This window comes from Osmerus eperlanus, unplaced genomic scaffold (assembly GCF_963692335.1).
Source record: "Osmerus eperlanus unplaced genomic scaffold, fOsmEpe2.1 SCAFFOLD_376, whole genome shotgun sequence".
Classification (NCBI taxonomy): domain Eukaryota; kingdom Metazoa; phylum Chordata; class Actinopteri; order Osmeriformes; family Osmeridae; genus Osmerus; species Osmerus eperlanus.
Window position 1 is genome coordinate 4,154 of NW_026911988.1, and position 18,552 is coordinate 22,705.

Here is an 18,552-nt window from a genome sequence, read left to right on the forward strand (position 1 = left end):
AGACAGACAAACACACACTCCCTCACATACACTCAGACAGACAGACAGACAGACACACACTCCCTCACATACACTCAGACAGACAGACAAACACACACTCCCTCACATACACTAAGACAGACAGACAGACACACACTCCCTCACATACACTCAGACAGACAGACAGACACACACTCCCTCACATACACACAGACCGACAGACAGACACACACTCCCTCACATACACTCAGACAGACAAACAAACACACACTCCCTCACATACACACAGACAGACAGACAAACACACACTCCCTCACATACACTCAGACAGACAGACAGACACACACTCCCTCACATACACTCAGACAGACAGACACACACTCCCTCACATACACTCAGACAGATCAGGGTGAGGAGTGGATAAACTCCTGGAGTTGTCTCGAGCAGAGCCACAGGCAGGACAGTGGGGGCTTGTATACTGGAGGGTAGAGGTAGGAAGGGACAGGACTACACAACATGGAGGTGTAACACACCCACACAGGCAGGCAGAGACAGGCTGGACCAGAAACCCCCTTGTCAGCAGCACCCCCCCCCCCCCCCACCCACCCAACCCACCCCTTCCTGTCAATAACCATTAGAGTGTACATCAGTAAAACGCAAGGCAGTATGGATTGCTGTATTAACTGTATTAGCCTCCCATCCTTTAACCTGCATTCAGGGATACACTAACTCAAACACACACACACACGGCAGAGCCCCATGAGTCCCAGGGCAGGTTTCAGGTTCCTGTGACAGAGAGCGTTGTAGCTGCTGTGTGTGACAGAGGCCTGAGGCCTTCCGGAGAGTTCTCTCATATTGGAAACCCCCACTGCTACAGTCTACACTCTTATGATGACTGGATGGCATATGAAAGGGTACAGTGGTGTGTGTGTGTGTGTGTGTGTGAGAGAGAGAGAGACGGAGGTTGGAAAAGAGAGCATTGCTTACCTGACTTGTGCTCTGCCAGATATGCCACATTGCTTTCATCTGCCACTGGAAGACAAACAGAGAGAAAAGCATTCAGAGAGAAGCTTTTGGGAAAGACAGGCAGTCAGAGAGACAGGCAGACAGAGAGAGAGAGATGCTTCCAGAAAGGCAGGCAGTCAAGTCAGAGAGACAGGCATTCAGAAGGACAGGCAGTCAGAGATACAAGCAGTTAAAGAGAACAGGCATTCAGAGAGACCAACACTCAAGAAAGGCACCATGCAGCAGAAACAAAGGTTAGCTTTAAACCGACCCTAATCACAAACACATGTCTGTCGAGGAGCCTCAAGATTGTGTGTGTGTGTGTTTATTTGTGTCAGTGTGTGTTAAAGAGTGGATGTTGCCACCTGTACAGAGATGTGCTGTAGAGAGTGGGAGAGAAACAATGAGGTGCTGAGTCGCACGCACACACAGACACACACACACAGACACACACATACACACACACATTCTGGGTCAGTCATCTTTTCCATCTTAGTTCTCTTGGTTGGGAAAGAACACTATTAGAGGAGAAAATAAACTCTTCCCTCCAAGTTCCTATGCGTAAGAATATAGAGAATCTGAGAAGTCTAAGTGGCTCCCACTAAAAAGTCCCCAACATGTTAGGCAGTTAAGCCTTAATATGAGAGATGGGGGATGAAGTCTTCAGTTTGGCAGCTGGCATGTGCACTGCAGAGTAACACATTTATTTTCCCAGCACACACTTCGGTTCCAAATGCTTCTTTTTTCCCCTCCCAGAGTGGCATTAAGTCAATTTTCGTGCCACCGAATTCCCCTTCTCTCCATGTTGACCACAGCTCAGGCTGCTGTAACGCGGAACATATTTAATTCCAGTTGAAATCTGCGCACACACATGCACACATGTATGCACACACGCACACGCACAGTACACACACACACACACGTGCACACACTTGCTAGGCTTGGTTCTCATTACAGGGGTATTTAGATGCTGTAGTCAGGTCTGTGTATGTTTAGCAGCATACGTCTGCGGCTAGCCAGACAGCCAGCCAGACAGCCAGACAGCCAGCCAGAGTGCCTACATCAGCACCACAGCATGCAGTGCCACGTTGATAGAGCATGAGGCAGAGGGGACCTGGGACTGTACAGTAGAACAGGCTCTCTTAAAACCTGGGGATCATTTCACACGAGTAGAAAAACCAGACAGACAATCATGAAGTCAGCCAGCCAGTCAGCAACCCAGACAGCCAATCACAGGCCTGTTTACAGAAGAAAAAAACTGCAGCACCAAGGATGTGTAGCCTTTGTTATGGGGGCCTTCTGATACTGGTGTGAAATTGCAGAATCATAACAGCATTCCCTCTGTATGAACAGGGTCTAGACTCCCCTCTGTGAGAAGCCATATGAGGCTAGGCTGGCCTATAGGAAGCCATAGGCTCTGGAGCTAATGGGACAAATCCATACACTGCTGGTCTGTGGCAACAGGAGAAAGGAGAGAAGCTGAGAAAGGGAGGGGGCAGTCAGAGAGGGAGAGAGAGAAAGAGAGAGGGAGAGAGAGAGAGAGAATGAGAGAGAGAAGGAGAGAGAGAAGGAGGGAGAGAAGGAGAGCGAGAAGGAGGGAGAGAAGGAGAGAGCGAGAAGGAGGGAGAGAAGGAGAAAAAGAGTTTAATCCAGAGAAACAGGATTTACAGGGGAGGCTGCCAGCCTGAGGAATAGCACCACAAGCTACAATAATAGGTTTTCATTACATCCCAGTCTTTTAAATAATCCCTTACATTTTTTATGGGGTAAATTTCTCCAGATCAGAAGAGAAAAAAAGCAAGCAAGCAGGCAAAAGAATAAATAAATAAATTTTAAAAAGCAGTCGTACAAAATGGATTTTGCACAACAAACTAAGCGCGAGGACAAAGACAAACAAAGAACCGTTCAGTGCATGGATACACACACACACACACACACACACCATCTTTCTGACTAAGAAGGACATTGTATCAATCAGCTCCACTCAGCAATGCGTAGACTATTACTGGAGAGGATTCAGGAGGGCTGGACGGAGGAGAGGGAGATTAAGAGGCTGGAAGCAGATGACGATGAAGGCATCAGGGCCTTAACTGACAGGATGATCTCTCCACCACTGTCCTGCGTGAGACAGGTGTGTTGGTATGAATAGAAATGTCTACATGGATAACAGAGAATACACAAGGGTAACAGGTGGGCTCTGGGCTATGTGTGTATGTATGTGTGTTGCATTCTGCAGCTACTGTAGGCTGGCTTTGGGGGGGGGGCGGGGGGGGGCTCCCTGAGGAAAAAAGAGGAAGTGAGAACTAGGAAGTGACCTCAGAGCGGAGCAGACAGTGGGATGCCATGGTCTCATTCTATAGGATGCGAGAGGAGGGAGAATGACAAAGAAGAAGAAAGGAGAGTGAGGGGGGATGAAGGGGTGGAGTATTGGAGAAGTGAAGAGGAAACCTGGGTAATAAGAAAACATCAGCCGTGTGCACGCGTGCGCGTGCTTGTGTGTGTGTATGCTCGCTGGTGTTTTGCATGCGCGAGCGAGCACATGCAGTAGAAAGAAATCAAATATGGAAACCTAATGAAGTGCAATTGAAATTCTGCTGCATGTAGTGTTTTAACAGAGTGAAACATCCATCCACACCCCTCCCTCCCTCCGCCCCCACCCTTTCTGTCTTTCTTTTTCTCTCTTTCTCTCTCTCTCTCCCCCTCTCTCTCTCTCTCTCTCTCTCTCTCTCTCTCTCTCTCTCTCTCTCTCTCTCTCTCTCTCTCTCTCTCTCTCTCTCTCTCTCTCTCTCTCTCTCTCTCTCTCTCTCTCCCTCTCTTTCTGTCTCTCTCTCTCTCCCTCTCTTTCTGTCTCTCCCTCTTTATTTCTGTCTTTCCATCTTTATCCCTCCCTCTCTCTCTCTGTCTGAGGGAGGATCATTTTTTTTTTAATAAAAAAAAGCGATAATAGGGTCATACTTGGTTAATATGTGGAAATGTACCGCACTCTTCCTTTTTTATGGTGTGCATTCAATTTGGGGGCGATCGGAGCCATGGCAGCTATAAAGGAAAATGACTTCTCAGAGCCGAGAGCGTCTCATCTCTATTTCACTCAGGCTCCTCCCCCTCCTAGCCTGCCCACGGCCCAGCGGGCACACACACACTCATCACCTCTCTCCCCTCCTCACACATATCCCTGCTCTCTCTCGTCCCTCTCTCGCCCCTTCCATACCTCTCTCCATGTCTGTCAGGCGCTAGGTGTTCATCTCTGCTACAGGAAGTCAGGCGCTAGGGGTTCATCTCTGCTACAGGAAGTCAGGCGCTAGGGGTTCATCTCTGCTACAGGAAGTCAGGCGCTAGGGGTTCATCTCTGCTACAGGAAGTCAGGCGCTAGAGGGGTTCATCTCTGCTACAGGAAGTCAGGCGCTAGAGGGGTTCATCTCTGCTACAGGAAGTCAGGCGCTAGAGGGGTTCATCTCTGCTACAGGAAGTCAGGCGCTAGAGGGGTTCATCTCTGCTACAGGAAGTCAGGCGCTAGAGGGGTTCATCTCTGCTACAGGAAGTCAGGCGCTAGGGGTTCATCTCTGCTACAGGAAGTCAGGCGCTAGAGGGGTTCATCTCTGCTACAGGAAGTCAGGCGCTAGAGGGGTTCATCTCTGCTACAGGAAGTCAGGCGCTAGAGGGGTTCATCTCTGCTACAGGAAGTCAGGCGCTAGAGGGGTTCATCTCTGCTACAGGAAGTCAGGCGCTAGAGGGGTTCATCTCTGCTACAGGAAGTCAGGCGCTAGAGGGGTTCATCTCTGCTACAGGAAGTCAGGCGCTAGAGGGGTTCATCTCTGCTACAGGAAGTCAGGCGCTAGAGGGGTTCATCTCTGCTACAGGAAGTCAGGCGCTAGAGGGGTTCATCTCTGCTACAGGAAGTCAGGCGCTAGAGGGGTTCATCTCTGCTACAGGAAGTCAGGCGCTAGAGGGGTTCATCTCTGCTACAGGAAGTCAGGCGCTAGGGGTTCATCTCTGCTACAGGAAGTCAGGCGCTAGAGGGGTTCATCTCTGCTACAGGAAGTCAGGCGCTAGGGGTTCATCTCTGCTACAGGAAGTCAGGCGCTAGAGGGGTTCATCTCTGCTACAGGAAGTCAGGCGCTAGAGGGGTTAATCTCTGCTACAGGAAGTCAGGCGCTAGAGGGGTTCATCTCTGCTACAGGAAGTCAGGCGCTAGAGGGGTTCATCTCTGCTACAGGAAGTCAGGCGCTAGAGGGGTTCATCTCTGCTACAGGAAGTCAGGCGCTAGGGGTTCATCTCTGCTACAGGAAGTCAGGCGCTAGAGGGGTTCATCTCTGCTACAGGAAGTCAGGCGCTAGAGGGGTTCATCTCTGCTACAGGAAGTCAGGCGCTAGGGGTTCATCTCTGCTACAGGAAGTCAGGCGCTAGAGGGGTTCATCTCTGCTACAGGAAGTCAGGCGCTAGAGGGGTTCATCTCTGCTACAGGAAGTCAGGCGCTAGGGGTTCATCTCTGCTACAGGAAGTCAGGCGCTAGGGGTTCATCTCTGCTACAGGAAGTCAGGCGCTAGGGGTTCATCTCTGCTACAGGAAGTCAGGCGCTAGGGGTTCATCTCTGCTACAGGAAGTCAGGCGCTAGAGGGGTTCATCTCTGCTACAGGAAGTCAGGCGCTAGGGGTTCATCTCTGCTACAGGAAGTCAGGCGCTAGAGGGGTTCATCTCTGCTACAGGAAGTCAGGCGCTAGAGGGGTTCATCTCTGCTACAGGAAGTCAGGCGCTAGAGGGGTTCATCTCTGCTACAGGAAGTCAGGCGCTAGAGGGGTTCATCTCTGCTAGAGGAAGTCAGGCGCTAGAGGGGTTCATCTCTGCTACAGGAAGTCAGGCGCTAGAGGGGTTCATCTCTGCTACAGGAAGTCAGGCGCTAGAGGGGTTCATCTCTGCTACAGGAAGTCAGGCGCTAGAGGTTCATCTCTAACACTCTCTCCCTCCCACCTCCCACCAGTCTCACTCTCCTCTCTCGTTCCCTCCTCAAACCCTCCCCCCCGCTCTCTCTCCCTCTCTTTCTCTCTCCCTCTCCCTCTGTTCTTGGGCCACATTTGCATATATCATCTCTCAGTCTCAGAAGACTAAAAGGAATCACACCTGAGTATAAGTCACTCTCTCTGTAATTCTCCGCCTTCTTTTCCTTCCTTCCTTCCCTCTCTCTCCATGCTAAGGTGAACAGCAGCCGTCTCCCACTTTCAATTAAAATACAATCCAAAATCTCTATTATTCATGAACTAAAAGGGGGATTTTTTTTGCTAGATATGTATTATTAATCTGCCAGCCTCCTCCTCATCTCCAACACACTGCAGCCCACCAGGACAAGCCCACCAAATTACTTCTGGGTCTTAGGTGGGATCAAACCGTGTCTGGAACTGACTGGCTGGTTGGCCGGCTGACCGACTGGCCAACTGGCTGAGTGTCTGTCTGCCTGCCGCCTGTCCATCCGCCCCCCCTGCCCCCCCACTCGTCCCCCATCCCCCTGCCCCCCCACTCGTCCCCCGTCCCCCTGCCCCCCCCCCCGTCGTCGTCCCCCCGCTCCCCCCTCCCTCATACAGGGAAAAGTCATCCAATTGGCCTGACTATAAAAATCCACAAAAACATTCCCATTATGTGTTCAGATGAGGTCCCGTGAGCTGTGCTCGTTATGCTGTCTGAGAGCCAAGGGCTGCATCTGATAGGCTGGCGTTATTAGATTGGAGGGATGATATTTGGAGGTAAAACACAGATTAATCGTGTTTGGCCTAAGAGGGCCATTGATCTGCCTCCTAACGTGCACTCAGGCCCGTCGCTAGCCGTTTAATAGCAGCAGGAGATGGCAGGCTGGCACAGGCAGACGGCTGGATCACACTCTCCCGGGACAACACCAGGGCTGCTTTCACCAGCACGGATGAATGGCCGTGTTTGTGTTTGTGTGTATGTGTGTGAGTTTGTGCATGTGTGCACGCCCGCATCTACGTGTGTGTGCTTATGTACGCATGTGTGTGTGTGTCTTACCCAGATCCATGCTCTTGGAGGACTTGACGTGGTGGTACTGAGGCTGGGCCTGCTGGTGCTGGTCTGGTCTGGGGGGGCTGTGGTCAGGACCAGGCCCCGGGGGAAGCTCCTCCTCCTCCTCCTCTTCCCCCATGTGGCCGTAGCTTCCATTGGACACTGTGGGCGACAAGACAGCGCAATTACTGGGAGGATCTTGTGTATGCTAATGTCTGGACACTAATGTGAAGTTTGCTTGGGCGTGTGTGTGTTTTGCGCACACACGCTTGGAGTGTGTGTGCTGAAGAGTTTGTGCGCGCATGTGTAGGTCACTTGCGTTGATCAGTGGTGTGTGTGCTGAGTTTGGAGTAGATTAGTGTGTTGGCTAACAACGCCGCCCGGAAACAAACAGTGTGTTTAGAGAGAGCAGCCGTGGAGACAAATGGAGAGAGCAGGCGGTTGGGGGAGAGATGGATGGTGTGTGTGTTTAGCATTACACTGCATTAGCATCAGCCTGCTTAGCTGTGCAGCACTGAGTCTCATTGGCTCTCACTGGCTCCGGACTTTTCCGGCTAGCCAATCGAATGTCTCCAGGAAAGCTCCTCCCCTGAGGGTGCTACTGGGCTGTGGTTGGCTGAGGCTCACGGCAACTTGTGGCAGATGCGTGTAGGTGTAATGTTTTGGAGTGTGTGTGATGTTTGTGTGTGTGTGTGTGTGTGTGATAGAAGGAAGGGATATGGCTTTCTGTCTGTTTGATGGAGGGTTTGTGTTGAGCCACAGTAGGAGAAGAAATCCCTGCTGACAAACTGATACATCACAGAGTTCAGCGTCCACGCACACACACACACACAGACGCACACACAGACACACACACACAGACACACACACAGACACACACAGACACACACACACTCATCATTCCTCATAACCCCAGCCTAGCCTGCCTAGCTGCCTCCTATTATTACTGCATAGCTCATAGGATGTGTGCGCGCGTGCGGGGGTGCATGTGTGATGCATTACAAACAGAGCGCCTCTCCTCCATCATCTCCTGAAGACAACTTTCCCACTGAAGATAAACTGATGGCGGGAAGAGCAAAACAAAGTGCCTACTCTCCTCTGCCTCTCCTCCGCTGATGTCTGCTGATCTCTCTCTCCTCCTCTCTCTCCTCCTCTCTCTCCGTCTCTCTCACGGAGCAAACACACAAACACACACGCAGTATCTCCTGGAACCAGTAGAAATAAGACATCTCCAGTTTAGATGATGGATCAATACACTGTACTGTGAGGAGACATATTTATCCTCACCACCTGTGCCAGCCAATCCTGGACAACCCCCACCCGCCAGCCAATCGCAAAGCTCTCCCGTCCGAGGTTAAGTGTCCTCTTATCTCCGGTATTAGGACACATCAGGATGATTTGTTTAGGCAGAGTTCTGGTTATGAGGGTCTTTCTGAGTCTAGGGGGTTCTTCCAAGATAGATGTGTGGCTGTGTTTCCATATACTACATAGGACTCGCCCAAACACTCAGACTGGAGCTCTAGGCTAGCTAGCAGCTATGCCTCACCCACACACACACACACACACACACACCCACAAACACACACCCACACACACACGCACACCACACGCACACACACCCACACCCACACACATTGTGTTTGACCTGACCTTCAGCAAGCCCCACAGAAGCTCTGAAGAACATGTTATCGTGTTAAATAGATCTTGGTTACCAAGGACACAGCACTTAGTGAACAAAGATATGGTGGTTCAGAGGAGTGAGTTTATGTTAGAAACCACTCTTTTGTTGCCAGGTTGGCAATTAAAGCTCTCAGGGGAGGCAGAGAAAGCCGTAGAAGCAGACAAACACACACATCAGCATACATACATATGGAAAGATTCATTAACTGGAATTTATTCTTCTGCAAACACACACACACACACACACAAACATCCGTGTTAAAATATTCTTTATAGTTTTAATGTGAACTTCCCAGTACCGCTCTCTGGGGAGAGCGTCTTCTGCAAATGAAAGACTTGATTATACTCTGTGTTAACGAGTCCTAGGTTAATGCAGCCCAGAAAGTATCTTTCTTTCCTTCCCTCTCTCCCTCCGATCGTCTATCCCTTTGACGGAGGGTTTCAAGGTCATAGCTGTTTATCCACAAACGAATAATAGCAAACATTTCCAAAATAGCTGTTTAAAAGCAGAGCGGCCTTGCTACAGACGCTGCCACAATGGTAACGTGAATATTATGCGCGCACACACACAAACCTGCACTGCGAGCAAAAGCGTGAGTGAACAGGTAGGAGGAAAAGAGGATTTGCGGTTTTGAGTGTGAGATGGATGTGAGGTGATGTAGAGTGTACGAGTCTGAATCTCCAGGAATAGATCACTGCTGACTCTGGGGAACACAGAAGGGGATGGGGGGGGGAGGGGGAGGGAGGGAGGGAGAGAGAGAGAGAGAGAAGAGAGAGAGAGAGAGAGAGAGAGAGAGAGAGAGAGAGAGAGAGAGAGAGAGAGAGAGAGAGAGAGAGAGAGGAGAGAGAGAGAGAGAGAGAGAGAGAGAGAGAGAGAGAGAGAGAGAGAGAGAGAGAGAGAGAAGGAAGAAATAGAGAGAGAAGGTGCAGATAATACTGCAGCAACATTTCTCTACAGCACTCCAACTCACAAGTAGATCTCTCGTAGAAGCTATTGGTCACCATGGGGAGTTTGGGCGGAACTATTGACTGGGCTGACCAATCCTTGGTGGACGAAAGAGCCAGTCAAACGACCGATTGGGTGACACATGGTATTCCTGTTTAAGAGAAAGAGAAACAAATGAATAAATTAGAAATAGGCCGAACATTTTGTAACCATAATGGAGTGATAAGCCAATATAAAAACATATCAAATCACACAATATCATATCAAAACTAAACAATTATAACTTTAATGCCAATTTGCTTGCGCAAATGTGACTGGGATTGTGTTGCCATGGTCACAGGGTTTACTGTAGTGTTCAGAGAGAGAGAGAAAGAGGGAACACAGAGGAGGGTAAAGTGGAGAGGTGGGCAGAGAGGGGGAAGTAGAGAGAGAAGGAGAAAGGGAGGAAGAGAAGAGGGATGAGGAGAGAGAGGGGGGAAGGAGAGAGGAAACAGAGGAGGGAAAGAGGAGAGGCAGTGGAAACAGAGGAGAACGAGTGAGTTATTGGAGGGAGAACGAACAAGAGAGAGATAGGAAGAAAAAAAGAGAAAGATGGACAGATCGAGAGAAACAGAAAAGAGGGCTAGTGGTCATAAAGAGTCTTCTTCATTATGCAGATCAGTCCGGCTGTCGGGACTATGTGAGGGGTTGGAGCCAATCAGGGAGATTTAGTGATTTCTGTGAGCAGCTCAAGGGGAGAGTGAGGTAATTCATGGCTGATGCGGCCTCAGGACCAGATGACACTGAGAGATATGGGCATGGCCACCAGTGTGGACTAGCAGCCAGGCAAGACAAGGAGCTCAACAACTGTGTTCTAATGAGCTGCTCACACAGCACACAAACACACACGCAGGGGGCACGGACACACACACACACACAGAGAGAGAGAGAGAGAGGTATGAATGTGCATTAAGGAATCCTGTTTTCTTGGAAACATGGTGTTTTATGTGTCGACAGTAAAAGCCAGCACGCAGACTGAAGCAGAAACATCTAATTCACAGTGACAGCGATGCAGTGGGGCTCATGAAAACAACATCATGATTAAATGTTCACTCAGATCAGGGCCAATAGAGCTGTAAAGACATTAAAACACTTTCCAACAGCTCACTTCACAGACAGCCTCTCTCTTTCCCAGCTCAATGTTGGCGAGGGGGCCATGTTGGCAAGGGGGGGGGGGGGGGGGGCATGCTGGCGAGGGGGGCTGGGGATATAGGGAGCTCCAGCAGGGGAAGGGGAGGGTTTACTGAACTGGCACTGGAGTCTGAGGGGAGTGGGTTGTGTGGAACGGCCAGGAAGTAGCACCAGCAGAGGAGAGAGTGAGGGTGCATGTGTGGATGGGTGGGGGGCGACTAGGGAGAGGGGACATAGTGGAACAGCCTTAGATACTAACATAAAGAAGGGGGGGGGATACCGGAACAGCCATAGATCGACTTACAGAGAGGAAGGGGGGCCAGTGGAACAGCTTAGGATGCTCCCGGCTGCCAGGAGAAGAGAGGAGGGATGGAAGAGAGAGAAAGAAGAGGAGAGGAGAGCTGAGAAGAGAGCAGAGAGAGAGACAGTGACAGGCCTAAATGAGATTACAGGAGGATCAATGAGGATTCCCCAGCCAGCCAACTCCTCCATTTGTCTGTTTCCCTTCAAACAGCACAACTCCACTGCCACAATCACACTAAGGGGCCTACGAGCCAGAGGAGGAGGGGGCATCAGTGGAAATTAACAGGAACTCACAGAAGTGGGGGGTGGAGAATGTTTTTAAAGGAGTTGCACATCAAAGGAGGTGTGTGTGTGTGTGTGAGCGGTGTGTGCGCCAACATCGAGATTTCTGCAGCGGCAGCAACATATCTGTTGTAGTATGTACCAGAATGATGAAGGCCAGAACAGTGAGAATAGCTACAGTATGGAGCTGGGGATGAAACCCTGGCAGAAAGAGAACGCCACACACACACAGGCACGCACGCACGCGCGCGGCACGCGCACAACACACACACACACACCAGGGCCGTCCATACCCTCTACAACAACAGCTGGCTACACAACCTTTCCTGGCAGTGCTTCAGTACCGAACCACACACCATCAACACAACAACAGCCCTGATATCCTTGTAGTTATACATCCTTCCTGATTCCCAGACATAACTCTTCCTCCTCAACAGCCTGGACTGACTCCACTAGACTCGCTCTCTCTCTCCTTCCCCTCGTTCCATCTCTAGACACTTTTGGTTAGCGGGAACACAGGTGTGTCACATGTCGACGCCTCCTCCACGCTTCCTGGGACAGCCGATGCGGGTGGGGAGCGGACCGTGTCACGACACCATCTATCAGGTGCTGACGGACGGTGGAAGAGGGTCAGGAAACGACATTGTCTGTCCCTCATCTCTCCTGTTTACCAGACACAACTGTCACAATGGAGACTCGAAGCTGGACAGCTAAGAGGGTGTTGGGAGGATGGCTAGATGATTACATCATATTGTCTTACTTCCTTCCTGGTTCGCTCTCATGCCCAAAGCATTCTCCTCCCCTGTCCCCCAGAAAAGCTGTGCTCCCTTTCCCAAACTTCTTATCCTCCTTCCCCCATTTCTCCTCCTCTCCACCCCTCACTCCCTCCGCCCCAAAAACTGGTGACAGGACAGAGCCTCAGGAGACCCGCGAGACGCTGGAATTGAGATTCCGATACGCTGAAGCATTTGAACTCCCTTCACAGCTAGCCGAAGAGACAGGGCGGGGAACAAATGCGGTGGATGGAGTGGAGAGAGAGAGACAGACAGTGAGAGAGAGAGACAGAGAGAGAGACAGAGAGAGAGAGAGAGAGAGAGACAGTGAGAGAGAGAGACAGAGAGAGAGAGAGAGAGAGAGACAGTGAGAGAGAGAGACAGAGAGAGAGAGAGAGGACAGAGAGAGAGAGAGAGAGAGAGAGAGAGAGAGAGAGAGAGAGAGAGAGAGAGAGAGAGACAGACAGTGAAAAGGAGGAAGACGAGAGCGTGCGCGGGAGAGCAGGGGAGATGAGAGAGAGGCTGTGTGGTTTCCCACGGCCCCGCGGGGCTCCGTCCCAGAGTCCTCTCCGTTTGTCAGCGTGACGGTGACAGTCAGCGTGTCTCACCGCCAGGCTGCAGGGCCACATCACACCATCTTAATCACATGACAATAGGGGGATTATAACCCGCTTGCGTAAAACAAGCAACCTGGTAGGTCCCTCTCGCCACCACCCACCCACCACCCACACACCCCCCAGGCTTGAGGAGCTGTCTCTGGGCTGGGGGGGCTGCAGACAGACCCTGGCTATGGTGGGTGAGCTAGCCAGATTTTCATTAGCAGGGTCTGGGGGAGTAATGGGATTAGGAGTGGGGTATTTAGCTGGCTGGTAGCTGGGGAAGACTGCTGACAGCACTCTGATTAGATCTGGAATGGGGGGGGATGAGAGCATTTCACTACAGATAGACAGATTGAGAGGAGAGGAGAGAAAAGAGAGGCAAGGCGAAGAGAGGAGAGGAGAAGAGAGGCGCTCTGATCTGCTAAAAGCCTCCATATCTGTGCCAACCGGGGCTTTTAGGGAACCGCCAATCTCTTTGTTCATCTCTCTCGATCTCTCTCTTTCTCGCTCCCTCTCTGTCTCCTTTCAGCCATTTTCCAACCCGTTTTAGAGAATCAGTGGAAACGCGTACGCGGCTCTTTGATGTCGCTAACAGCGTTCATCAGGCTATTGATGTCAGACCAGCCCACCTTCTCCTCACACAGCTCCCAGGCAGCTCTGGGGGAGACGGGGTGCGCCGGGCTCAGCACGGAGGGGCATGTGGGGCTCTCATAAGAACAAACATGTTTTATTATTCTCCGAGGCAGGGGGAGAGAGAGGGAGACGGAGAGCGAGGAAAAGAGAAAGCGGGAAAAAATAGAGGTAAGAGGGGGAGAGAGAGAGAGAGAGAGAGAGAAAGGGGAACATGAGAGAGAGAGACAGAATGAGGAGATGAAAGCAGAGGAGAGAGGAGAGGAAGACAGGCGGGAGGAGAGGCGGTGATGGGCGCTCACGGGAGGCTGGACAGGCGGCCATAACCCCCCCCCCCCCCCCCCCCCCCCACCTGGACACAGACCATAAAACATCATCTACATGGATGGCCTGTTTATGAGGACAATCGCACAGCCCGCCCCTCCACACACACACTCAGCACTATGGGTAGCCATAACCATAAATATAACCAGCACAGTGTGTGTGCTAGTGACTGTGTGTGTGTGAATGACTGGTTCTCTAGGTCTGTGACGGTCCATTGTCCAGCATCATTAAAAGATAGTTTTGAGCAATGGAGGCTTGCTTTGGGATTGAAAATTTGAGAGATAGAAATAGAGAGAGGGGGAGAGAGAGCGATATAATGTGTGTGGTGGTCCTGAGGGGGGTTGGGGGGGCAGGGAAGGGGGGGGGGGAGAGCAGCATGGCCTGAGGACTGGAGTCTGCAGGACTGTCCCCGCTATCACCCCAGTGATTCAGCTCTGCCTGAACAATGCAGTTATATCATTGTGTGTACGCGTGCTGTGTGTGTGTTTGTTGGTGTGAGGCAGACTGAACACATGTAGTTAATATTCCTGTGTGGGCGATACAGCTGCACCAAGAACCAGCCTGGAGAGTGATATAACCTCCCAGCTTATTCATATCTTTCAATACTCTTATTCAGTGCACACACACACACACACAATCCTTTTGGCCTTGACTGCCCTGTAGGAAAAAGAGAAATACATATTTCTCTGGTGTTCAGTGCACGGTGAGAAAAGAAATATCATTTATAGCTGAACAGGCCAGAATCTCCATTGTGGCAGTGAGCACACATTACACTCTCTCTGGCTCCCCTGTGTGCGTGCGTGCGTGCGTGTGTGAGTGTGTGTGTGTGTGTGACCCAGTCAAGAAGATCCTCTCAGCAGCTCCGTCAGGTGTGAATGGCCTTTCAGGTGGAACCCTCTGAAAACACTGAGCCCACCAGCCCTGGTGGGAGTATATGTGTGTGACTTTGTGTGTACTGTGTGTGTGTGTGTGCGTGTGTTTGTACCTGTGGCAGGGACCGCAGCAGCACCAGCTGGATCATGCCCCTGGCGTTGCCCTCGTGGGACATGGACCTCCTCAGGGTCTCCATGGCCTCGTGGTTGGACCGGCCCAACAAGGACTCCCCGTTCACCGCGATCAGCTGGTCGTTGACACGCAGACGCCCGTCCTGTCACACAGACACAGACACACACACACAGACAGATAGACAGACACACACACAGACAGACAGACACACACACACACAGACAGACACACGTTTGCCTGGTTAAATTCACACCACTGTTGACAGAGAGAGAGACCTGTTGGAGATGTACAGTTAGTTGGCGTACAGTAAGTTACCTTACCTACATGTAAGAGGCTCAACATCTTCCAGGGTGTGTGTGTGTCTGTGGTCCACTAGTGGCACATTAACAGACGTGCATATTACACAGCCAGAAAGAAGCTCTGGGGTTGATAAGCATGAATATTAATTACATCCTTCAGATCTCACACTCTCTTATCTCTGGCTCTATATGAGAGAGATAGAGAGAGAGAGAGAGAGAGAGAGAGAGAGAGAGAGTAAGCGTGTGATTACGTGCATGTCACTGTGTGTTCGATCCATGCATGTTTCCATTTGTGTGTGTGTGCGTGTGTGTCTCCAGGCTTTGCGTAGCTAGGTGCATTAGAGGGTTCAAGTGGGAGATGAGAGCGACGTGTCATGTGTGGAGCGGTGGAGCTGCAGTGAGCTGATGTGGAGCTCTCTGACAGTCGACAGACACATGCAGCCTGTCGTCAACACTGACGACGATAGAATCACATTCTGGAACTTTTTTTCAACGTCTGTGAGAGCCGTGAAACTTTTGTGAAAATGTGTCTTGTTAGTATCAAAACACAGCCTGGTCTATTTTTTTTATATCAAAGCATTGAATCCAGAGTACACTCACCGTGTATGAACAGATATGGGCGTGCGAGTAAATACAAAAGGACAGTATCAGAGCTTGGTATGATGCCGGTGTGTCTCATAGACATGACACGGTGAGCATGTCAACATGGTAGTGTATACTCCTGGAGTAAACAATGTGCCTACCCTGCTACTGGAGACAGGGCATTGTGGTCTCATGCTAACATTAGCCTGCCCTGCTACTGGAAACAGACACCTGTTGGAGTCCCAGCAGAGCAGACGTCTCCGTCCAGACACCCAGGAATAACCTTGTACCCTAACCTGGCCCTGGCCAGCCACACACCACCAGACTGGCCCAGCACACACCACCTGTCTCCTAGACTGACCCTTGACCCTGCTAATGGACAGCGTTGATTGGTAGGACCCTGTCTGACCTAGAGAGCCCTGATTGGTAGAGCTCTGTCTGACCTTCTGGGACTCTGGTTAGGCAAGCAGTAGACATTTCTGGACAGGGGCTTGAACCTACATACGTGTGTGTAGTCTGAGAGATAACAACCCTTATGACAAATTCACCAGTGACTCACTGGAGCTCATTTAACCCTGGATATTAATTGTCCTATTACAGAGAGTAGACTTGCACTCTCTCTCTCTCTCTCTCCCCCCCCCCCCCCCCCACACACACACACAGACATCATTAGACAGAGACAGGGACAAAGGTCAGGGTCACTGCCACAAAAAAATATTGTAAGTAAATAGCATGCAGATGGATGATTATCTGTGAATGTGTGCATGAGAGAGTGTATGTGTGTGTGTGTGTGTGTGTGTGAGAGTGTGTGTGTGCGTGCGTGCGTGCGTGAGTGAGACCACCACACTGCATTTCAAACCTGCATCTTCTCAAAAGGGGACAGACGGCTCCATACACTGCCGTGAGATGTAGCTACATTTAGCCCAGACTGCTGGAGGGAGATGCTGGGGGGATGAGGAGGAGGGGATGAGGGGGGGGGGGGGGAGAAGTGACTGAACATGGAGATGAAAGAGAGAGGTGAAATAGCACGAGGAGACGCAGCAAGGACACGCTCTCTCTCCCTCGGCATCAGAGAGGCTCCACACACTGATCAATGTGTCCACTTAGCGGGGAGAGAGGAGCTGTTATTAAACAGGGGCGTCCGGCGGGTCTGATCCGATCTGCTCAGGCTTCCTCTCTGTGTTCCCTGCTCCTCCAGGTTAGCTGGTTACCCAGAGATGGAGGGAGGCATCTTGTGTGGTCTTCACAACATCTTCAGATTCTTTTGCGGTGTCTGAACTGCGAATTCATGTGCGGTGTGTAGGCGTGTGTGTGTGTGTGCGCGTGTTTGTGGGAGTGTGTATGTGTGTGTATGTGTGGGAATGTGTATGTCTGTGTGAAGAGTGCTGGGACTGAGCTGAGAGACACGTCCCACCCACAGACTGGGGACAGCTCCAGCTAATTAGCAGGGGTCTTTACAGTTTTTAATTAGTCTGAACGCAGCAGAGAACAGGGACAAGAGGGGTGGGGGGGGTGGGGAGGCGGTGGGGGCGGGGTGGGGGGGGATATTAATTAATAGTTTTAAGAAGGACTCTCGTCTTTGGGAAGGAAGCAAGTAGGTCAGATAAGAGGCTGGCGAGGCCTCGTGCTCCACCTCATCACCATCAGGAAGCGTGTGAACGAGCAGCCGGGACTGAGCCAGTGAGCAGCCACACCAACACGCTCTGCCTGACCGTGCAGTGGGGTCCGGCCCACCTCTTGCCTCAACCACACACGGTGGACACATCGAGTAGTCCACGCACTCGGGAGTGTGTCAGGAAGAGGTCAGGCACGGAGTTGAGAGATGAGGGCAGTGTGTGTGTGTGTGTGTGTCAGACAGCCTCAGGGCCGGGGAGCCACCAGGCCATACGGCCTCACTCCCGTCGACCCAGAATGCACCCTGCTGATGGAACTTTGGTGTGTCAGTGACAAGGTCAGGGCTGGCCTAGGGGGTCAAGGGAACTAAAGCACCAGAGGTCGAGGGTCAAGGGAACTAAGACACATGTCTGGGACAGCTGAGAGCGCTGCTATTGGTCAGCAGCACCTGTGTCCATCCTATACAACTGACACATAAATATAGATGGACATTGTGAACAGACATGCCCCCATCTCCTAAGCAAATAAGGAGCCAGACTCATAATGGGTTTATGAATGAACCCTCTGCTTTGTATTTTAACAGCATGGGCTGGGATATTTCTGGGATATATATTCACTGATCATGTTCATGATATTTTACTGACTGGACAATATTATAAGTGTATACTCCGGAGGTAGTGTTTGATTGGGGGTTTGTGCAGACTTGTACAAACACGCGTGCACACACACACAAACAGATACGCACACCCAGTAACACACCCACACACTACCTTGTAGGCGGCCCCTCCGTGGATGATGGACTTGATGAAGATGCCCAGGTCCTCGCCCGTCTCCCTGGACTTGTTGCCCTTCAGGCTTATGCCCAGCCCAGCCGAGCCCGTGTCGTTGAGGGGAACCTCGAACATCAGCTGCTCCTTCCCGTCCTCGGAGAACACGCCCCCGCGAGGCTGCTCCTCCTGCTGACCCGAGGGGGAGGGGGGGGGCAGGGGAGACCAGAGGAGATGGGGGGGGGGGGGGGGGTCAGCTCATAAATAAAAGAAAAGGTAACAATCTACAGTGGGCTGGTTTCTCGTTCTCTCTCAGAGCTCAGAGTTTCTGTGTAAATACAGAGGGAGATGGGGACTCTTTACAGAGGCTGAACCATTATCCATTCCCTTTTTCTTCATCTTACCATTTTTGTTTCTATAATGCCAGTGAAATCATTTCTTCTGAAAATTTCAGTTTCACAATGAGAGAGTAGGAGACAGAAGAGAAATGCCCGTTATTATCTGTAGAGTAGATGAAAAACACTGTCTTTTGTCGCCAGGGAAACAGAGCAGTAATGAGTGAGGGTGCCTCTGTTCTGCTCCCAGACT

General features: G+C 51.2%; 1 protein-coding gene across 1 annotated transcript; it reads right to left on the reverse strand.

Moving 5' to 3' along the window:
• Nucleotides 1–966: 966 nt before the first annotated feature.
• On the reverse strand, nucleotides 967–18,156 carry LOC134016885 (partitioning defective 3 homolog B-like; the record flags this gene model as incomplete). Its single annotated transcript, XM_062456142.1, has 5 exons — nucleotides 967–1,011; nucleotides 6,997–7,152; nucleotides 9,642–9,767; nucleotides 14,683–14,844; nucleotides 17,968–18,156. Coding segments are annotated over 3 exons (426 nt in total), but the record flags the coding sequence as incomplete, so codon positions are not given.
• Nucleotides 18,157–18,552: the final 396 nt, after the last annotated feature.